This window comes from Vulpes lagopus, chromosome 23 (assembly GCF_018345385.1).
Source record: "Vulpes lagopus strain Blue_001 chromosome 23, ASM1834538v1, whole genome shotgun sequence".
NCBI classification, from domain to species: domain Eukaryota; kingdom Metazoa; phylum Chordata; class Mammalia; order Carnivora; family Canidae; genus Vulpes; species Vulpes lagopus.
Window position 1 is genome coordinate 10,886,422 of NC_054846.1, and position 24,444 is coordinate 10,910,865.

Sequence of the window (24,444 nt, forward strand, 5' to 3'; positions counted from 1 at the left end):
AAAAGTCTCTTATGGCTTGACTCTCACTTTGATTTCTTCTTGTTTTATTTTTTCCTCTCTTTCCCTATGATCCTCTATTTTGTTTCCTGAATTCCACATATGAGTGAGATTATATGGTAATTTTCTTTCTCTGATTGACCTATTTCACTTAGCATAATATCCTCTAGTTCCTTCCACGTCTTGGCAAGATTTCTTTTTTTTTTTTTTCTGATGGCTGAATAGAATGTGATATATATATATATCACATCTTCTTTATCCATTCATCCGTCGATGGAAATCTGGACTCCTTCTGTAGTTTGGCTACTGTGGACATTTGTGCTATAAATATTAGTGCTTGTCTTTCATCTGTCATTTAAATCTGACACTTTCAAAAAAAAAACCTGACACTTTCCCACTCCTCAGACACACCTCCAGTAAACCTCACACCCGTTTTCACAAAGAGGCTGACATTCATATCCACACCCAGCATCTTACTTTCCCTTCAGACACCACCCTCTTCCCCAGCAAATGACTACTGTTGAGTGTTTCAACAATCCTACCTCTGAGTAGAGTATCAGGCTTCTCAGACCTCCACCCAGACTGGGTTGAAGAGACTGAGCAAGCAAAATTCAACCTTTAAGTTACAACAATTGTCCGTTCACATCCTTAACAAATTTAATTGTTGATTTCCTAGATCTCATTTAAAATTTAGAGGAAGTCATATAGGAGACGATAGAGTCAGACACAGGCAAAATGACAGCAGTCACACACTGGCAGTTGAGCCCCTGAATGAGGAGGAAATATATAAATTCTTCATAGCTCTAGGGGCAATTGACACTTGATTACCATGCTTTACAAAAATAGCATGATCCTAAAATGGCCCAGGGAAATGAGAATAAGATTCATAATGTAATCTATTTAAGAAGTTAGTGCTCCAATAGTCAAATTCATAGAGACAAAGAGTTAGATAGTGGTTGCAAGGGGCTAGGGAGAGTGGGGGATTGGGGAGATTTTTTTAATGGGGTGTGGAGTTTCAGTTGGGAAAGATGAAGGAGTTCTGGAAATGGATGGTGGGGATGGTTGTTAATGTGAAGTGTGAAGGTACTTAATACCACAGAACCATACACTTAAAATCTATTAAAATGGTAAATTTTATGTCACATTTTACAACAAAAAGAGCACAAAGAAAAAAGATAAATATAGGTTTTTAAAATTTCTTAAACATAAAAATTTTAATTCAATATGTGTTAATATGTTGTTGGATGAAATGTTACAAATGCTTAAAAAGAAATAGTTTTCCAAATTGCTTGGAATTTGTTGCTGGAAAACATCATCACTCAAGAAAGCCATCTGAAGGTTACATTTCTGTTCTTCATTCAACACATGGAAATGGATTTATAATTGTCTAGGATGTTTTAATAATTTGCCTTGATTTCATGTCTTCCTAAATCTTTGAGTTATATTTTTGGAAAGGTTTTATAATTGCTTTCTCTTTCTCCCTCTCTCTCTCCCCTGTCTTTTATTTAAGGCACTGGTTGGTTAATTCTTTCTCTATAACTTTTTCCTTTTGGGGATGATTTATATAAATATTATTTTAAGATATTATTAGTTGCCCATTGCTTTATTCATACCAAACTTTTAAAATAATACAATTAACTTATCTAATGTAATATCAGTTACAATTGACTTATTAGCTTCAAATAATTTAAATTCTAGTAATGTTTAATTTGCTTTTTATTACAAAAATGATTCATTCAATTTTTGAGTTTTTGATTTTATTGCAGCAGATGTTGGCGGCCAGCTGGGCCTATTTTGTGGGGCCAGTATGATTACAATTATAGAAATTATTGAATATATATTCACCAATTTCTACTGGATATGCATTTTGTTCTTGCTGAAGATACCCAAAATGACACAGGGGGCTCCTCCACCTGAGCATCATCTGGAGAAGAGAAATCACATAGAAGAATGCTAATGTTCATGAGGGACAAAAGCTTTTGGTCTTCTTTTCATAATACCTTCAGATTTATTCATGACTAATTCATTGTTATATAACTTTAGCATATATACATATATATCTATATATCTATATCTATATCTATATCTATATATCTATATCTATATATATATTAGGTACTGTCACATTTTTTCACTATTGAATTCCCAGCACCTGTAACAGTAGAGATTGTGTAGTAGGCATTTTATAATTTTTTTTTTAATGAATGAGTGTGTAATGCAAAAAAGACATGCTTTATGACTGGATATGCAGATTGGACCTGGTAAATGAACTCTATGAGGAGACAAGATAATTATTTATTGAGAAACTAATATGTGTAATTTGTGTTTTCCAAAATTTCAGATAATCTTTATTTTCACTAAAATTCAACATAATTTTATTTTGTCTGGAGACTTCTACTGTCTATATAACTTTTGGAGAGGCAGGGATCTCTATTTCCTACTCAGGTGAATACCTAAAATAAATCTATTTAAAAACAAAGTTAAATTTATGGTATACTGGGAGCACATAGTATTTTGTCATTTCCTCCAAGTATCTCCATCTACTTATTTAATCTAGAGAAAAAATTCAAGATTTGCAGTGTTCCCATCTCCCTTTTGGAAAATCAACCTGATTTAGCCTCTCAGAATATTCAATTGATGCTGAATTATTCAAAGGTCATGTCAAATACATTTAAGAAATAATTATCGAGTCATAAAATTCTCCCCCAAATTCATTCTAGTATTACTGGATCTTCTTTCCTCTCTGGCCACATGATAATAATTTTTGAAAAATCTTAAGGTGTTGTTTTCAAGTTTAATTATAAGCAAGCGTGAATGCCCTGGAAATGAAGCCAGTGCAATCAGACAGGACTCAGGCAAATGAGAAATATGTATACCTCATGACTTGGAAATCCCAACCATGATAAATACTTCATAGAAATTCTCTCACAGACATGTGACAGACTAGTTTCCTCATCTACATAGCAGTCAGTGTCTCCCCACTGTCAGCCGTGTGAGGACATGCTATGGAAGATAAAGCAGCAGAGAGACACTATGGATTAAATGTGATCACTCTCAGATATTAGTACACTGATAAATCTTAAAAATAAACTGTTAGGTAGAAAAAAGCTTAAAGGGCACCTGGGTGGCTCAGTAGTTAAGCGTCTGTCTTTAGCTCAAGTCATGATCTCAGGGTCCTGGGATCGAGCCCCCAGTTGGGCTCCCTGCTCAGGAAGGAGTCTACTCCTCACTCTCCCTCTGCCCCTCCCCTCTGCTCATGCTCTCTCACTGGCTCTCTCTGTGTCTTAAATGAATAAGTAAAAAAAAAATTTAAAAAAAGAATAAAGTTCCCTTTAAAAAAAAGAAAAAAGCTTAAATGCATGAAACACTCCCAAAGGCTATCATGCAATAGTTCATGTAAATCAAATATGCATGTATACAGAACATATATATGTCTTAAGAGAACATGTACTTAAAAAGTAAACAAAAATATAGCATTAAGTATTTACATAAAAAACACATTAGAAAGATTGCCTCAGTGGAAGGGGGAATGAGAGGTGGGGAAATAGAACAAAATGAAATAAACAAGGTAAATAAACAGAAAATATAAGACGGATGAGAGTGCAATGTAAAAATTCACCCATTTCTCTGTCCTGTGGACCAAAAAAAAAATAGAATAAAATATTTGGCTGCAAAGCCATGTGTTTTGTTTTGTTTTGATGTTTGTGAAAAATCATTTGTTGTGTTAATATTAGTATGACTGAATCTCAGGCTTAATACAAGGCAGCTTCTCACTTATAATTCTTCTCTGCTTCTCCAAATTTATTTAGCAAAACCTAGGAGATAGTATTCTTATTCTTTTTTCAACATGTTGAAAAAATTATTTAAATAATCTGTATTGTGAGTGAGTCACGGAAGAAGGATTTCATAAGTATTGTTGCATGCCTAACATAAAATGAGAAAGTAGCAGAATATAATTGGGATGCCTCCTATTTTTTGGACTTGATGAATCCTGAATTATAAGAAATTCTAAGTATTTCACATGACTTTCACTAACTTATCTTCCTATGCTTTAAAAATCACAAGTATATATTGTTTAAAAACAATTAAATAAGGATTGTTATAATGAAAAAGGTAATTGATTAAGAACAGAGATTCTTAGAATGTAAGCTCCACTTCTCTTAATTAATACCCAAAATCCAAGACTCTAGACTCGGGAACAATGCCAGTCAAGAGAATTGGGCAATGCAGAGCAATATAAGGAGTAGCTTTTGAATCCTTAAATCAATAGATCAGAATTACTTTGGGAAAACAATAAATATTATGGATTTCGTGAGATTTTGATGCCTAACGGTTGTCATCATGACCTTGGTTTAGAGTAGCAAAAGCTCTAAAATAGATTGCCAGAGACCAATCTTATTCATAGACTTTAGCTTTGGAAAGTTGGAAAAATTGATGGAAAGAAATAAGTTGAATGAAAGGGGAAATGATGGAAAATAGGAGGCTGCAGTTTCTGTTAATCACTTTTGTAAAAGTGAAATTACTGATGAGGAAAGGGAAAGAAAATGAAACACAAAACAAGGTAAAATCGAGACTGGTATACAAAACAAACAAACAAAATGGGCCTTATTTTTTGCCCAAAGTTCTAGTGGGAACTTGCGAAGATACAGTGCTCCCTCATGAGGCTACTTTATGACTATTACAAATTCACCATCTCCATACTATTTGGTAACAGGTCAGAGGAGAGCTGGACCACTTGGCTGAAAAGTACCATCAATTCCCTATGAATCTTTGCTATCTTCATTTCTTTGCTTAAATGATCAAGAGGAAAATAACTGAGTAGAAAACACAATGGAACGGAGGAGACTATTTGGGATGAGCATTAATCTTTGGTTAGTTGCCATGGTCAGCATCTGAACAATTTCCTAGAATTTTAAATATACAAGTATTACTTCTTTGGGAATGGATGAAGGTGGGGATACAAAGAGTCTGTGCTTTGAAAGACAAAGTTACAGCTCTGTCACCTACAGAAAAAAAATGGAGTGGTTCTGAAGCATTTGAAATATTATGGGTATGAGCAACCCTAGGCTTGTAACATGATAACCGAGAATGAACCATCCTCCAGTGATACAACCCTGGGGTAAATAATAGTGGAAGTCAATAAAGGTTTGGGCCCCTTACATAGCCCTCCTGTTAAGAGGGGACAGGGTCATATAGGAACTCAACTGAAGCTGTGAAGGTGAATACCCAAAAACCTGAAAGAACCACTGGGAGTGTGCATCGGAGCCGCAGGGGATGACATTAGTGCTAACAAGAAACTGCAGATTGGAGAGCGAAAAAGAAAAAAAAAAATTTGTTGTGGCTTTACCTATACTTGAACCCATAAGGGAATGCACTTATTATATAAAATACACGGCTTTCCCATTACTGGTTTATAGCCTAAATAAGTCAGTTTCACCTTTTGCTCAATTTTTTTTAATTTTTATTTATTTATGATAGTCACAGAGAGATAGAGAGAGAGGCAGAGACACAGGCAGAGGGAGAAGCAGGCTCCATGCACCGGGAGCCCGACGTGGGATTCGATCCCGGGTCTCAAGGATCGCGCCCTGGGCCAAAGGCAGGCGCCAAACCGCTGCGCCACCCAGGGATCCCAGCTTTTGCTCAATTTTAATTCATCATGCTAAATAAGAACTTTAGGATTACCCAATTTTTAGCCATAGTTAATATTTTAATTTTAAATAAAGCACAGATGATTTTGGAAGTATTGTCAAATGGGTGTTTGAAGACTCCTCTCCCTGACAGAGATCTAGTATTGCACCTTAGCACAAAAGAGTAGAAATTTAGGCCTGCAAGTCACTGACTGCAGCAACTACAGACCATCCTTAACATTGTCTGTTACCAGGCTTTGGTGGAGACAGATCCTGCCACTGAGACATCAAATAATTCTAAGCCCTAGTACAGTTGCAGTTCTGTCCAATGAAGACAGAACAACTCGCTGATAAAATGGAAATGGTGCACACAAAAGCACCTTTGATGGCAGCTCTGAAGGAAAGGAAGGATGGGAGTACATTGCATCCAAGAATAGGTCGTAACTGTGCATTTTAGGGCCAATGACAAAAATCCCCCAAATAGTGATCTCCTATTGCTGAATGTTCCAGATATCATTGTTTCCTCTCTGTTTTAGCAGCCTGATACACTGATGGAAAACTCTTTACTGACAGATATGAGTCAGTTTGGAAATCAACCCCATTCACCCTATGAACGGTGAATCTTTGGTTGAAGAAGGCAGGGTAAGTCCATACAATGGACATAATAGGAGGCATTATAATTAGAAATACTGAAGCGTGAGGGGATTCCTGGGTGGCTCAGTGGTTTAGCGCCTGCCTTTGGCCCAGGGTGTGATCCTGGAGACCCCGGATTGAGTCCTGTGTTGGGCTCCCTGCATGGGGCCTGCTTCTCCCTCTGCCTGTGTCTCTGTCTCTGTCTCTCTCTCTCTCTTTCATGAATAAATAAAATCTTTAAAAAAAGAAATACTGAAGCTTGGGACTCTCATCCCCAGAATAATATTTAAATATTTATAAACTAATGGATTGGCCCATAGCCAAGCTATATAGCCAATCAAATAGGCCCATAGGCCCTCAAAGAACCAATCCATTCTCAAGGACAAGAGCTGGTAGGTAGATTACCAGTAACCCCAGATGGAACCCTCACCAGTAATACCAGGTGACTTCAAATGGGTTCTGATCAGAACAGGCATGATTCCTACTTTGGGCTTTATTACCCTTGACTGAAGCCAATCCCCTCAAGGCTTTGGAACAACAGATTGTGTTCCTGTTTGATTCTACCAACTACATTTCATAGATCAAGGAGACACATCACTGCTATCAATGTACCAAGATGAGGCGAGAAATTTAGTTAATCTCCTGCCACCCTCAAACTGGCATCAAAACAACTTGCTAAAAATGAGGAGAGTGTGATAGAGGTACAAAAAGCCAATCTGACTCATGGGTAAATGCACACCTTATCAGAATATGAGGGATAGTGGAGGAGGAACACCTCTGGGAAGGATTCTTTTGAAAGAATATGGGGATTAGAATGAATGTTGGAGGACGATGCAAGCATATACTATCTATTTTCTTATCTCAAAAATAATTTCCTTATTTGACTGGATCTAGCTGTACTAGGTCGAGGATTGTACCTGTATGTGCTGGAAGAGGGAAGAGCCGCTATGCAAACAATTGACACCATAATGCCAATTACTCTGAAAGTATAAGTTTTCCTACAGGGACAAATGGACCCTTTCCACATTATGGGGCTCACCTGGGACTACCTGGAAGTGCTGGCCCACTGGCTGTAGTAGCAATAATTCCATAGTCTTTACATTCCTAATGGCACATTTTTCTTGGAAATGGACAAAAGGGAACACTATTGGAAGGCTATTTCTGCTACTTGCCTGTGAGGGGATGCTATGGGGGAATCTGAAACTCTCACCTAGAGAGGCCAAGTCTGTGTTAAGACCGGTAAAAAAATGGATAGGTAGAAACCGTGCAAGATGGGAAAACAGCACATAAATGACAAGTAACATTGGGAAAGAATACCACCATTTTATTCCTGAGAGGCAGCCTCAAAACAAGGGCCCTATGCTCATTTGCTTTCCTCGGAGAGAGAAAAGTGGCCTGATGCCAAACTATAAAGTTGACCCAATAATGCTATTTGAGGTACTTGAAGAAAAGATATGAACTGGCGTCCCTTGGAGGCCTGCCTGTTTTTCGAGCAAGTTGGAATTATCCAACTTTGGGTTTTGTTTTTTGAGTCATGGTTATCCTATTCATACTTTTGTATAGCCATAAATCAGTAATGATTCACTCAAAGAATCTTCAGGAAGGACTGAAACTGGAAGCGGAGTATTTTTAACTCCCATTCTCTGGGGGGCACTATTCATGGAGGTGCATAAAATACAGCAGGTAGAAAGTAGCAACAGCACTTATGGAGCTTAGCCAGCGTTGTCTCACTATCCTGAGACTTGGTGCCTGAGAAACAGGATTTGGTGTGTGGAGCCAAGGGATTTAGGTGTTACCAGAGGCTGCCTGGCCTGGAGAGGTAATGTATAGAAACGAAAGACTACAGAGATTTCTAAACCGATGGAGCATAATACTGGCTAACCATCCTGAGAAAGGGCTTGTGTCCTTAATCAAGAAGGATTTGGCTATTAGGAAACCTCGTGTATTAAAAGTTCAGTGGCATGAAAAGAAATGAGCTATCAAGCCATCAAAAGACATGACGGAAACTCAAGTGCATATTGTTAAGTAAAAGGAGCCAGTCTGAAAAGACAACATACTGTGTGTGATTCCAACCATATGACCTTCTGGAAAAGGCAAAACCCTGAAAACAGTAAAAAGAAAAATCAGTGGTTGACAGGGCTCCAGGAGAGAGAGACAAAGAGAGAGAAAGAGAGAGAGAGAGAGAGAGAGAGAGAGAGAGAAGTAGGTGATGCCTGAGAGATTTTTAAGGCAATGGAACTATTTTGTGTGATACTGTACTGATGGGCATAAGTTATTAGACATTTGTCAAAATCCATAGCATGTGTCAAACAAAGAGTGAACCCTAAAGTAAGCTCCAGACTTTAGTTAATAATAATACATTGGTATTGGGTCATCCATTGTAACAAATGTACCAGATTAATGCAAAGTATCGACAAGAGGGGGAAGGGGAAGTGCTGGGAGGAGGTGTATAGGAGAATTTTGTACTTCCCACTCAATTTTTCTGGACACATAAAACAGCTAAGAATAAATAAATAAAGTGTAGTATTTTTTTAAGGGGCCATGGCTTAAGGGATGCCAGACTCAGGCTAGAGGAATGTATTTGTGGAAACACTATGTATGGACTAAAATGAGATGTGTTTCTGGTAGGTAAGAATGCATGATATATCATTGCTACTTCCTGGCCATAATGCCATGAATCAACCAAGAACTTTCCCCATGGTGCATCCAAATGCATCCAGATGTCAGGTTGGTCAGGAGGCAGAGGGTCAGCCCTTCAAAGTGTTACCTGGAATCCTGTGTTGTTGAAAAGTGCTTCTTAAATTTTGCTCCCCTTATCCCAGATGGGACCTGAAGTTTAGTGAGCAGTGGCCTCTGGTATCTGTTTTTGTAATAGGAAATGCATTTTTATACAGAAAGAAATCTTTGGGGGAAGATTTGAAGAATAACATGGTAATCTTGAGGGAGATATGGTAAAGAAAGCCGATTTTTAATCTCTCCACCACAGCTATATGTTATAATAAAAGATTTAGAGTTTTAATTATGGATTTAAAGGTACATGAAACTTGACAGGCAATGATCCCAGGATGAGGCTGTATTTTCAGAAGGTAACTGAAAATTCCCCAGTGATGTCATACTCATGGAAATTGAGTATTAAATGTCATTTAAATGTTTCATATGCTGACAAATCACAGTATACCATTCAGTTCAATATGAATTCTGTCAGTGACCTGGATGTGTTGAATAAATTAGTACATTCTTCTAAGGCACCGGCATAGTTTCTCTCTCTACTAGAAGTAAATTAAAATCACCTTCAGATTATTTTCTTTATTCTCCTGAACCCAAAAGGAGATTTCCTACACAAAATGCACTAAATCAGAGGCGCCTGAGTGGCTCAGGCTGTTAGGCATCTGCCTTTGGCTCAGACAATGGTCCCAGGAGTTTGGGATCAAGCCCCACATTGGGCTCCCTGCTGGCAGCCTGCTTTTCCTTCTCTCCTTGCCACTCCCTCTACACGGTCTCTCTATGTGTGTCAAATAAATAAATAAAATCTTCAAAAAATGCACGAAATCATTTGTTTTGAAAGACAGAGAAAAAAGTTAGTACATGATGATACATGTACATATATATACATATATTCTAATACTATGATTATATGCATAAATATACTAATACGTGGTTAAGTTTCAGAATGCTTACTGAAAGAAAATAGTTCAGAGAAGGTGAGAAGAAATAACTTTGCATTGTTGGTAATATCAAAACAGAGCTGAATCCTGTGGATCAGATTGGTAGAACTTGGGTAACAGAGAGAAGGCAAGGCCTTCAGCATAGAGGCTTGGAACAAAAGCTTACAGCTGCAGATTTTTACAGTGTGTTTGCCAAATAGCAAGATTAGTTTAGAGAGAGTGGAAGGCAAATCAAGTTGAACTGGAGATCGTTTTGAATAAAAAGAGTGGTTGGAGTGGTTAGGTTATAGGGCTCCTTGAATTCTTATATAAGGTCATTGATCTTCACCCTGTAGAAATTGAAAAAGAGCCACTATTGTTTCTCGAATGGAGTGGTTAGATTGTGGTTGGAGACAGAATGAGCAGAAAAAAATTGAAATCTCCATGCACTTCCAATAGTACTGTTAACAGATAAAATTCTGGAGATCAATATGCAAGTACTTAGGCAGATTAAATATACACATAATTATGACCCAACAATTTTACTCTTAGAGACATAAATACGTATTATATATAACATATATTTGATATTATGTAGCATATTATATGTTTGTATTATGTATATATCGTATATATCACAAATATCATTATAATATCTCTAAAAGTAAACATATAAGTATTTCTTCCAAAAGTACATATATTAAAAAAATAAAATAAGTAGAATAAAATAAAAAAATAAATAAAAAATAAAAATAAAAAAGTACATATATATCTCTATATAAGTGTTTATGTATATGTGTGTGTATACATGCTTGCATAAAATCTCCTAAGAGAGGAAATGTCACATAAACACATGAAGAGACATATACATCACAACAGTGGGAGTTGGGGATATTTTGGAAGTCCATTAGTAAAGTAATATTATTTTCTGGGCTCATATTCATGACCCCCAATAAACCATCCCTCAAAGTAGTCATACCCATGGGTAGTCTTCTCCCACACTGGGCTTACTATATGATTTGCTTTGACTGAGTCAAAGTGTAATATAAATAGAAGTCCTTTAAACCCTTGTATGTTGGGGCTTGTCCCTTTGGAACACTGAGAGTCCAGCTGCCATGTGTAGGACACACAGAGAGAAAAAAGTCATAGAGGAGGACCAAGATACCTAATAAATGAATAAACTCTTCTTAGACAGTGTCCAGCTAAGAGCCACATGGAGTAGGAAAAGCACAAAGATTAATATGTTGTTTTAAGCCCTAAAGTTTAAAAAAAAGAGGATAAAATTTATGTAATACGTGTGAATAATCAGAAAACAAGAGAGAAGAAAGAAAGTAAGAGAGACAAAGGAAAGGAAGAAGAAGGAAAGAAAGAAGTAAGGAAGGAGGAATGAAAGGGAGGAAGGAAGAAAACTAGATGGCTACCTCTACTACATGGGAACTGCATGATTGTTATCATTCAGGATTCTTTAAAAAGTGTCTACAGCACTCATTTTTTAAACATGATTTAGAGAAGGAAAGGACACGAAGTTGCATGCTGCACGGTGGGACACGTGGTCTCATAAATATGATTCAAACAACTGTAGAAGAAATCCATCTCTGTGATCTGGGCATGCTGGAGACAAAGAACTGAATGTAAAATACTTCTACTACACAGAGTATGACTCTCCACAGGTCAGAGGTTGTCAGAAAATCTAAATGACAAGGAAGAAAAAATAATAAGAAAAAAATAAATAAGTAAAATACAAGGAAGAGAAATCCAATTCAGGATACATACTAGTAGTAAATGCTCAACCGCAGATAAACATTATGAAAGAAATAGAAATAAAAATTAGAGAAAAATGTGCATGTTAACAGAGTACTCATATCTCTATTACGTAGTAATTTCTAAAGAGTTTGTAAAAACAAACATTCCACTCATTGGGGGCTTGTCATACCCCCGAGAAGGAATAAGAATGATCTGGAAATACACGTAAATCTACTCAGCTTCACTAATCCTCACAGAGACACAGACAATTAATGAGGGCCTTAGAGATTTAATAAATATAAAAATACTAACAACACTACTTGAAGTTAACGACAGTACTGGAACACAGACCTATTTTTAAACTACTAATTCATCTCATTATGAAGGTAATTTGGAAACACATTAAGCATTGTCAAGAAATTTCTCTTCTTAAAATTTATTCTCTGAAACCAAGAAGAAATGGGCACCAAAATTTAGGATTAAGGAGGCTTATGGTAGCATTATTTGTAATGGTTAAAAAATGGAAACAAATTTAATTTTAAAAAATTTGTTAAATTAAATTAATGATTATCCAGAGATATTTTGGATTGATATTGGAAAATTCTCACAGATTATAAATGGTATATATAATATTATTCAAATTTTATGAAAGACTATATAAAATTTGATTATATGTGAGGCCTAATTAGAAGACAAATTTCAGTATTTGTCAAAGCATATAGAATATGGAGAATAGAAAACAGGAACTGAACGGTAGTTTAGGCATACAAGCTAGAGAAGCCTCCAGAACAAATATACAGTATGCTATATATTGATTAAATATAAGAAAAATCATCAACAAATTAATAAAATTAAAAGTATTATCACATTAATTACCTAATTCAAAGATTAACCAACTGTGGCCAAGTAGATTTTTATCTCAAGAAGGCAAGAGTAGTTTAATATGTAGTAGTTCATTGATACGGTATAAGATTTCAAAGCATATAAACAGCTGATTATCTTAATCAATGCTAAACAAGTTATTTGATAAAGGTCAACATCTCTGCCTGGATATACAAAGGACTTAAAAAAACTAAGAAGGAAATTTTCATAACATTGTAGAAAAAACCAAACTTGAGCTGCCGGTCTGGGTTACACTTCGTGCTGAAAGTCCAGAAGTTTTGCCATTAAAATTGGGACATAACAGAGAAGCACATTAATGTTTCACCGTGTGTGGGAAGTCCTGACTAATTCAGTGAGTCACTAAAAAGATAATTATTAGATATAGTGATTGAAAACAGGAAAAAAAACAATATTATTTGTAAAGGTAATGATTACCTAGAAAAAAAATAATCTAGTGCAAATTATGAAAACTAACGTACAGAATGTACAGAAACTAACTTCAGAAATATTCAGGATTTTTATGATGAAAGTTATGAAAATATTGAAAGAGGTAAAATAAACACATATAGAATGAGACAAAGGAATTGAAAAATTGCGTTTTGCTAAATTATTAAATAGGTTTATTATTCTAATCAATAGCCTATTGGACTCATGGTTTTGTTTTGTTTTGTTTAGAAATTTAATAATACTAAGATTTATCTTTATTCAATAATATAAACATAGTTATATTTCAGAGGGAAAAAAAAGCAGTAAGTATTGAGGTAAGGGGTAGTGAATATTTCTTACCAGATGTTTAAAAGTATTTTAAGAATTTACATAAAGAGGGGGCACCTGGGTTGCTCAATGGTTGAGCATCTGCCTTTGGCTCAGGTCATAATTCCAGGGTCCTGCAATCGAGTCCCACAGCAGGCTCCTCCCTCTGCCTATGTCTCTGCTTCTCTGTCTCTCTTGAATAAATAATAAGATAAAATATTTTTTAAAAAGAATTTTTGGAAGCAACACCATAGTACTGTTGGAGAGATGACCAGCAGGTACATGGCACAGCTGGATAACCCTAAAACAAAACCCAGCAAATGTTCAGTACCTAATAAATCAGCGTTACAACACATTAGGGGAAAGAAGCATATTTGAATTTGCAGCCAGCTAATTGGATTTTACAATTTCAATTCTTATTTCTTATATACCATCATAAACTCAATATCAATCAAGATGAATACAAGAGGGAAAACCATAAAATGTAAAAGACTACAAATATACACTCTTCAGATGATTAAAAACTTCCTACATGTAGAGGCAGAGAAACATCATAGAGGTATGATGGTATAATGGTATATGGTATATTTACCATATATATGGTATATTTAACATACACTTAACATGTTAAAAATGGTATATTTAACAACATAAAAATCCTGTATATGAGATATATGATGAAGTGTATTCAACAACAACCAAGCAACTGAGAAAAATATTTGCCACAACTATGACGAAGAAGCCAATGCTTTATAAGCAAGGACATCATTGTAGCATTATTCACGATAATGTAAAAGTTGGAATTCCAATACCCAGCAAGTGACGAACTATGAATAAATTGTGGATCAGCTATATAATGAAAAAATAACTAGTCATTAAAAACCATGACCAGATATGCTATATGTTGGCAAATTGAACTCCAATAATAAATAAATAAATAAATAAATAAATAAATAAATAGTTAATTAATTAATTAAAAATAAAAATAAAAACCATGACCAGGAGCTAGGGGACAGGTAGTTGCCAAAAGCATGCAGTTTCCATGCTGAGGGTAGCAGTGCATGCTGGGTATCTTAAAAATCTATTACACTGGATCAAGGGATAATTATGAACTGTGTCAGACACCCTGGTATATACATTCTTTCTCATATTTAAAGAAACTAGAAAGACCTAGAAGGCCTGGTTGCTCCAGGTACACTATCCTTCTGATTTCTGGAATGTATGTCACTTGAACCTGCCATAGGTCAAGCACTGGGGTGTTCTTCCTTCAAAAATTTGCAATAATTACCTCATACCATTCAAGTATATGCTCATGTGCCTCTCACTGAGGCCAATCTCAACTCCCGTTTTCAAATTGCAAGCAGCCCCAGCCCCATTCCTGTACTCCTGATCTCCTTTATTCTGTTTTTTTTTTTTTTTACCCATTAAACATATCACCTTCTGTTCTTTAGTATACTTTTGTATTAGTAAATGCTCTACTTCTTGTCTGTCACCTTTTCCCAGAATGTAGTCTCCCAGGGTACAAGGAACGTTGCCCATTTTCCATTGATCTATCCCTTCCTCTTAGACTACAGTCTGGCTCATTGTGGGAGCTCAGTTAACATGTGCTGAGTGAGGGAGCAGGTCCCACTTCAGTGTAGTAGGGTAACCCACATACACCAGAAAAAATGGGCTGGATCTCACTACTCACTCTGTCTCCAGTGTCTTAGTGCTGAGGCCTGGCTCTGCTAATCCAGTTGAGAAAAATCATAGTCCATCCATTAGATGAAATTTTATGTAAACATTATATATCTACTTTATGAAAAATGTTAAAGACAAGGAAAAATGCTTGCATATAACATTGAGTAAAAGGGGTTGGTACAAAATTATGTAATTCTTTAAAAAAATTATTTATTTATTTATTCATGAGAGACAGAGAGAGAGACACAGAGAGAGAGAGGCAGAGACACAGGCAGAGGAAGAAGCAGGCTCCATGCAGGGAGCCCAACATGGGACTCGATCCCAGGACCCCAGAATCAGGCCCTGGGCTGAAGCTACCCTGTACAAGGCTCCCCCTGTAATTCTAAATACAAAAAATATAAACAGAAAAATACTGTATATATATATATATATATATATATATATATATATATATATAGCGAGCATATTTTCTGAGAAATAAATTTTTTTATTAAACTAAGTAGAGCATAACACAGTAAGCTGTTTTTAAGTATTTATATTACATTTTACATTTAAGGGAATCTCCTAGCCAAAAATATGGAATAGTTTTGCTCCAGGTACCTGTTGGTTAATTTGATTTCATTTTAGATCTAGTACTTAGACTTCTAGATTCTTCCTTTCTCTCCCTAAGTAGTTGATCCATTAATAATTATTTCTACTGACATTACTCTGGGAGGAAGAGCTGTCTCTTCTCCCTCATTTATTTGATTTATTCAGTCATTTATTTATATGAATATGGATTCAGGAAGTTTGTTCTTATAGCCTTGGTTATAATCTAATATCACTATTTACTTTGCTGCTCAAGTCAGAGTCATAATATGAATCACTAAAGAAACCAGGTCCTTTCTTCAATTGGAACCTGCTCAACACCAGAAGAATGAGTAAGGATTTCATATTTCAGTGTCATAGAGATATTTGTTTTTAGTCAAGTTTGGCCACATAAATAACTTATGCCTGGGAAATGGTACTTTTTTGTTATGGAAATATATTACTCCATGTTAGTGATATTAAATTAATGTTGATACTTTTGTTTTTGTTGCTATTTAGCTTGATTCATGCTTTAATTTAATAAGGAGTAACGTTTCAAAAATGATTTTTAACAATTTGATGATTTTTGAATTATTAACATAATATAGTAGAAAATAATTGAAAAATCTACTTAAATTGTGTCATTAAAATGTGGATAAAGATATATAATCCCATGTAAATAATATGTAATTCCTAAGTGAATTTCTGCGTAAGAGCCAGGAGGACAGTATGCTTCATCTTCACACTTAAAGTAGTTGTTGTTTACGGCAAACACCTGAAAAAAATTACCAGGGGAAAAAGACAAGTGCATTGGCAAACCCAGTTCATCACATTTAAAAATTTTTGAGAAAAACCATGGGTGATTAAATTTCTAAGATAACCTAATAGATGTTTTAGTTCTAGAATGAAGGTCAGCATAATTTTGATGTTTTTTTTTTGACAAAAGATAATGTTGAATACAATAAAATATTTTAAATATACAAAATACTAATTAAAGTGCTAATCCATTAGCAAATTGTCTGTTGGGAGCTCATATATTTAAAATTTTTAGGAACTTGTTAAGACTTTGCATTTTTGTCCTTTGTTCTCTATATTAAATATAGATTTATGGGAGTGCCTGGTTGGCTCAGTCAGTTAAACAACTGCCTTTGGCTTGGGTCAAGATCTCAGGATCCTGGGATCGAGCCCCTCCTGGGGCTTCCTGCTGTGCAGGGAGTCTGCTTCTCCCTCTACCTCTCTTTCTGGCCCTCCTCCCCCACTCAGGTGCACATGCACTCTCTCAAATAAATAAACAAAATCTTTTAAAAAATAAAATAAAATTCAAATCTTTGTGTCTGTGATTCAATTTCTTTAGTACATACAATTACAATTTTAAATCTAGAGGGAGGTGGGTGGAGGGATGATGGGCATTAAGGAGGTCATGTGATATGATGAGCACTTATATGCAAGTGATGAATTATGGAAAACTATATCTATAACTAATAATGTACTGTATGTTAGCTAATTGAATTTAAATTTAAAAAATAAAGCAAATAAAAGTGTGGTTAATAACATCTTATAAATTTTCTAAGATACGTATATTCACATATGTACACACCTGCACTAGTGGGGAAAGTGAAAGGTATTTATAGGGAAATCTAGGTTAATTTAAATGAATAACAACAGATTGTAGAACCTGTATGTGAAGAAAAGGCTGTAATAAATAAATCCACAATCACTCAAAGAACAAAGTGCTAAGTGGAAAACACAGATGTTTTAGAAATTATGCAAATATCATACCCCCTTCCCAGTGGATTCTCCAGTATTTGGAAGAAGGACACACAACAATCCGGAACTCCTACTGTGTGGCAAAGCTGTAGCCTGGCTGTGGGGACTAGACTGGATACATAGCCTTGGACCTGCATTCTCTCAGTCTATTTGACAAGAAAGCAAGTCAACAAAATTTTAGCAAATAGAAGAATGGCCATGGATTATGCCCAAGTACGATGGAAGCAAAGCCCTAAATTAAGGTATGGGAAATCAGGACAATTTCTTCTGTATTTCTGAGACACTTTGCTAGAGGACATAAGGAGGAAAATAAATATGAGTTCTTTTTTTTTTATTTTTATAAATATGAGTTCTTTGGGTCAGCAACCCCTACAAATAAAACGAAAATGCTCCGGGATGTAGGCAAGGCGCATGAGAGTGAGTTGGATGCGTTCACAGAGCATTCACTCAACATCCAAGGAGCCTGCACTCTTAGAAAGTGCCTTAATGGGGGATACAGTAAATGACTTTCTATCCCTACCTGTACGGCCCATCAGAGCGTAGTACTGGCATAAAACACTCCTACAACCTGAAAAGTCTAGGGCAAATCTGGTTTGCAGGCAAAACATAAGCCTATTGTCCTTAGATGGGCCATGGTGCTCTTCCAACCAATCTCCTGCTGCAAAGCAGATGATCCTCTTGGTCTATATGTGTGATCATTGTCTTGTGACCTACTCAGAGTTTCATCATGTGTCCCTTCTCTGGACCTGCTTTTGCCCCTTGCCAGTGTCCCCAATGCCTCCAAATCCTGCCATTCAGTGTTAGTCTGAAGATTTGAGGCTAAAACCACCCATAATATCTCCCTACACTCCATGCTCACTTGTCCAACGAGAACTCAATCACCTGACAGATAATAATCTAATGTTAAAACTCACATCAGAAGCTGACCTCTCGCCAACTGCTCTGCTTCTCTATAATTTGGCAGTCACCAGAGCATGCTGGTTGGCAGCCTGGATTCTGGCGTCTAGTTGCCATGTGTAATTATTCACTCTTCCACTCACTTTGCTTGACTTCTAGCAAGTTATGCAAACTCGATGTGCTCCATTTCCTTTTAAGTAAAATGGAGGTACAGCAGTGTGAAGAGGAAGAGGCAAGAATGAGCCCAGGGCAGCCAAAATGCCATGTGCCACTGCCTCCCCATGTCCAGTGCCAAGGTTCTGCTGCCACTGTAACCAATCTCAGCCCGAAGGCTGAAGGGGATGCTAAAGGACATAAAGTCAGAGTGAAGGATGAGAGATTTGCAAGGTTGCCTTATCCTGCACCTCCAAAGCCCGAGCCCAAGCCTAAAAAGGCCCCTGCAAAGAAAGGAGGGAAGGTGCTCAAGGGGAAAAAAAGGTGAAAGTTGATGCTGGCAAGAGGAAATAACCCTACAGAGAATGATGGTGGCCAAAAAGACCAGACACAGAAAGCTAAGCGCGCAGGCCGTGCCACATAAAATGTGTGCACTTTTGATAACTGTGTACCTCTGGTGACTGTATAGCTTGAAATACTGTTTTTTATCAAATTATATAAAAATGTGGGATTGTTTTAAGCTACGTGGGATTTTTTTTTTTTTTTTTTTTTTTAGCACACAGAGCATTTCATTGCTGTTTCGGAGGAAAGGCATATGTCACTAATACCATATCCCCCAAGCTAGATTGATATGGGGGGGGGGGGACTCCTTTTCCCTTCTAGTTTTGAGAAACTTCCTTTGGGTTTCCAGGAGGAGGGATTCCTTAATATTGACACACATTAGCCACGTTGGCACAAACGTATTATAGTGTGAAAAACCAAAATTCATTATTTATGTTCTCTTCTTCTTCTCTGCCTTCACCACAGACTTGACTCCCTTAATCCCAGAGGCCTGATGGAACCTGACCCCCAGACATGGTTCCCAGTATGTCAGGCGATCTGGACTTTGCAGTGTCACCACAGAGATGTCATTCCCTCAAAGGATTTCCTTTTTCAGCTTGTGGATCTTCAAATTGGTGATTCTGCTACTTTCATTTCCCCAAAGGCAGGGTTGGCTTGTGGAAAGTTGTTCAACAACATGCTAAATGTGAAACTGTGAACCCTCATTCTGATGTTCAAAGCATCCGATGAAGACTTCACTGGGCTTTCTAGTGGCTCACTGATTTCGGTAGCCCGCTGAAGAAAGGAGTGCGAAAGTTGTTGTATACTGTTAAGGATTGTCTGCTCGTGTCCTGCCTGAAGTACCATGATTGTTTACGACAAGTATCTTTAATAAAGCTGGATACCATTTGAAAAAATAAAATAAAATACACTGGAGGTGAGAATAACAGTATTGACCAATGGGTTACTGTAAGGATCAGCACATGTGTAATGTTCAAAATACTGTTGGGCTCATAAGGGAACCAGTGACAGGGATAGTAGGTGGTATTACCCCTCACTGTCATCAGTAGCATAGGTTTTTTTAAATTTTTTTTATTTTTAGAGGTATTTATTTATTTATTTATTTATTTATTTATTTATTTATGAGAGACAGAGAGAGAGAGAGGCAGAGACATAGGCAGAGGGAGAAGAAGGCTCCTTGTGGGGAGCCTGATGTGGGACTCGATCCCAAGACCCTAAGATCATAACCTGAGCCAAAGGGAGATGGTCAACCACAGAGTCCCCCAGGTGTCCCAAGGTTTGTACCTTTTATTCCAGTTTTCACACTATTTTTAAAAGAACTTTTAAAAGAGATTAACATTTGGGATCCCTGGGTGGCGCAGCGGTTTGGCGCCTGCCTTTGGCCCGGGGCGCGATCCTGGAGACCCGGGATCGAATCCCACGTCGGGCTCCCGGTGCATGGAGCCTGCTTCTCCCTCTGCCTGTGTCTCTGCCTCTCTCTATCTCTCTGTGACTATCATAAAATAAATAAAAAAAATTAAAAAAAAAAAAAATTTAAAAAAAAAAAAGAGATTAACATTTTAACAAATGCAATGAGTTATATATAAGAGCTGCGAATCTCCAAAAATTTATAAATCAGGAACAACTTTTTAGCATGAGAGAGAAGAGCATGTGGTCAGTATGATAGGCACATTTTATCCCACTAATGTCTGAAGAGCTCCTACATTTCAGGAATATGTTATTGAGCCCAAGTGAAGTAAAAATTGCTTCCACAAGTGTGCAAAATGGCTAGTAGTTATCCGATGCATAATTCATTTTCAGTCAGTACTTTGGTAATATTCTTGTCAAGTGTAAAAATAGGCTCAGTCGACAGGGAAAGAGCAACTTTTAACAGGAATACAAATGAAAAGGAGAAATGGAATGTGGGTGGTTACTCAATGAGAAACTAGGTCTTCATAGTCTTAGCTTTGTCAGAAGACAATAGGTGCTGCTTGGTGCTTTATAATTTCTTCTTGCAAACCTTGCAAGAGAATTGTCAAGTGAAAATGCAACATTCTTTATAATTTTTATAATATTAGAACATTAAGTTGCTTCTGTTAGCAACTTATGAAAAGGTCCAATTTCTCTTTCCTTAAATATTTTTCTAAGAATCTCTCAGCTAGAGCTCATTTTCCTTTATTACTCTTATCACCATTTATATTATGTTATAATACGTGGAGTGTTAAAGTTCAAAGGCTCTATTCAAAACTGAATATTATAAATTAAATTAAAAAACATAAGCACGTATATACTTTTTTTTCTTTATCCCATGACCCCTTTCACTTTCAACAATTCAGCAATTTTTTTGTTTTGTTTTCATAAATAACAAGGTATGATTCAATGTGCTGGCAAGGAAGAAACAAAACAACCAAATATTTCAGGTGAATATTCACTTTTTACAGAAGATCCATCAATATCCTGTGTAGTTAGACCTGAATTGTGCGATCAGCTTCTAGTAACCACTGAGTACTTGAAAAGTGGCTGGTGTTAAGTTAACTAAACGAGGAGGCCATTAGACTGATGTGGCTAGAATGCCATAGAAGCTTGCATGAACGACCCAAGATTCTAATCCTTTAAATGCCTCTAGGTTATGAAATTGAAACCCAAAGACAACCAATCAGAAACAGCTATGTAGGCTTTAAACTATACCCAATCAATAATTTCCTTACTTTGCCTCCACTGTCTCTCTAGAAAAGCCTCCTATCCGTGGAGTGCTCCTAACCACTCTCAGAATGGTGCTACCCATTTGGAATAGATTTTTGTTTAAATAAATTATCAAAATATTTAATAAACCTTAGTTTATCATTTAACACTAGACTGAATTGAGATGTATTGCACATATAAAATACACACTGGGTTTCAAAGTTTTAGGTTGAGATAAGGAATAATATCATATATGGATTACATGAATAGATTGGGTTAAATAAAACATTATTTAAATCACTTGCACCTGTTTCTTTCTACTTTTTAAAGTGTGGTCACCAGACATTTCTAATTTAAAATTTCACATATCTAATGCGACTCAAATTTACATCTGACCTTATATTTATTTTTGACTATGCTGATAGAGACCAACCCTTGCAATTTCTAAACAAACTTTAAAAATATGGTGCTTTGGATGCCTAGTTCTGGGACTTGAGGCTGAACCTTTGGTGCCTGTAGCAGGAGGAGCCTGAGAGGACAGAGCAAAGATTTCAGAGTGACTTCCATCTTGATTTACACATTTAAAAGTCTTCCCAATGCATCAAAATGGGTCTTCGGATTTTCTGTTAGACCCTGAGCTGTTCCTCCCAGCTAGGAGCTGTCCCAGCCATCCAGACCAAATCAAAGAAAAACTTAGCCAAACCCAACATAAGGAATATACTGGTGGATGGTGTTTGCATTCCATTTTTTGCAGTCATGCACATCATATATGGATCTGATGCCACCTAATTTGGCTAGAGTGGCACTTTCCGGTTTGTTGCATTGGACCAATGTTCCAAAGGATGTTGCTGATTATAACATCTTTGGCACAGTTATACAGGAAGTGAAAACTAGCAATGTGGCTAGAGAGGCTGCCCTTGGAGCTGGTTCCCCTGACAAGACTCCTGCTCTCTGCCAACCAAGCCAACATAGCTGTTGGCTTGATCATTTCTGGGCAGTGTGATGTGGTCGTGGTAGGTGGTGTAGAGTTAATATGTGACATCCCTATTTATCATTCAAGGAAAATGGTACTTGAGTTCAGTAAGACCAAGACTTTGGGTCAGTGACTGTCTTTAATCTCGAAATTCAGACTGAATTTCCTATCGCTTGAGCTCCCCAATGTGGCTGAGTTTTCCACTAATGAGACCTGGGGCCACTCTACAGACCAACTGGTTGTTGCCTTGACTGTTTCTCGACTGGACCAGGACAAGTACACGCTCACGCAGGCCGGCCAAGAAGGCACAGGGTGAAGGATTCCTGTCTGGTATTGTACCCTTCAAAGTACCAGGAAAAGACACAGTTACCAAAGATAATGGTATTGGTCCTTCCTCCTGGGAACAGATGGTCAAACTAAAACCTGCATTCATCAAGCCCTCTGGCACTGGGACAACTGCAAATTCTGCTTTCTTATCTCATGGTCCACCTGCAATGTTGATTGTGGCAGAGGAAAAAGCTCTGGCCATGGGTTGTAAGCTGAAGGCGTATCTGAGGGATTTTGTGTATATGTCTCAGAATCGAAAAGATCAACTTTTACTTGGGCCAACATATGCTGCTCCAAAAGCTCTGGAAAGGGCAGGATTAAGGATGAATGATATTGATGCCTTTGAATTTCACGAAGCATTCTCAGGTCTGATTTTGGCTAATTTTAAAGCCACGGATTCCAACTGGTCTGCACAAAACTACATTGGTAGAAAAACCAAGGTTGGATCACCTCTTCTGGAAAAGTTTAACAACTGGAGTGGATCGCTGTCCCTGGGACATCCATCTGGAGCCACCGGCTGCCAGGTGGTCATGGCAGCTGCCAAAAGATTACAGAAGGAGGGGGACCAGTATGGCTTGGTGGCTGCCTGTGTAGCTGGCGGGCAGGGCCACGGCAGGATTGTGAAAGCTTATCCAAAATAATAGATGAAGAAGAGGTGACCAGGAGTTTCTGTGCAGCTCTGGCACTAGGCAATGCCGTTCCGATGCGTTACTAAATGACATTCATAGTTCCTTGCTCCTCTTAGGAAAACACGATTTGTGGTCTTCTGCTAAAACACTTCACAATGAAGCCTTGCTAGTGTTCTGAGGTTGCCGAATCACAGCTTACTGCTTGAAGGTCAGGGATTTCTTAGTCAGCGGAATCACACAGTGATAACGTTTAAGCAATTGTTTTTGGTCTCTATTTTCATTAAATAATAAGAGTGGTTGCAATTTGGGAAACCGGCCAGCTGAGGTTTGGAATCATCTTTGTACCACTTGCAAATTATCCTCTTTCCTGTTTGTGACCTGAGGATAAGTGTTTTCTATAAAACGCAAAGCACTGGGCCTAAAGAAACTTAATTATGGAAAGATAATTCAGAATTTAAATGTCACTGAAAACTTGTAAACATTTCGATATATAAGTACCCTGTTACCCTTAATAAAGTAAGGAAGTATCCAAAAAATGGTGCCTTGGTGGAAGAAATAGTTATACTAATGCATCAAGGAATTATGAACACCCTGTTATTTTGCAGCCTGCTGTATGTTTAAAATTGATGTTATAAAATCATTAAACATATATGTTCCAAAAATATCAATGCACGTACACACTGGCACAGTGCTTTTAAAAGGTTTTGATTCCAGACACAAATCTTTCCTGTCTCAAACTCTCGAGGTTACCGGCTTCTATCTGTAAGACACTAGGCTTTCTTGTCACATCCTAAATTTGATTTCTACATACTTCCCGACACTGATATTTTCTCCAGACCTTGTCTTCACCTGGTCCCAGATTCCAGGAAACAAACCCCTCATTCCTAGAGAAGCACCATAATCACTCCCATTCAGAATGCCAATTGCCCAGGAGCTGGCTCAGCCTTGCCTCTCACTGTAATGATTTTTCCACAAAAATAACCCAAATCCCTTTGGTTATGTTTGAACTACAATACCAGATTTTAGTGCTGTGGTTGCCCAGAACTTTATAATTGTATTATATTCATGAATGTATATAAATTATATTGAACCTTATTCCTGTGACTCAGGAAACCACAATAAGGAAAGTATTTAAGAATTTTTTTAACTTATTTTTTTTAAGTTGACAA

The 24,444-nt window shown here is 37.0% G+C and overlaps 1 protein-coding gene and 1 pseudogene across 1 annotated transcript in view; both read left to right on the plus strand.

The window, feature by feature from the left end:
* Positions 1–2,247, plus strand: part of ASIC5 (acid sensing ion channel subunit family member 5) — a 31,077-nt gene extending 28,830 nt beyond the window's left edge. The window contains exon 10 of the mRNA XM_041739136.1: positions 1,764–2,247. Within this exon, the coding sequence (XP_041595070.1) occupies positions 1,764–1,954 (191 nt within the window). The 3' untranslated portion in view covers positions 1,955–2,247. The remainder of the gene's footprint in view (positions 1–1,763) is intronic.
* Positions 2,248–18,392: 16,145 nt separating this feature from the next.
* Positions 18,393–23,287, plus strand: LOC121481409 (annotated as a pseudogene).
* Positions 23,288–24,444: the final 1,157 nt, after the last annotated feature.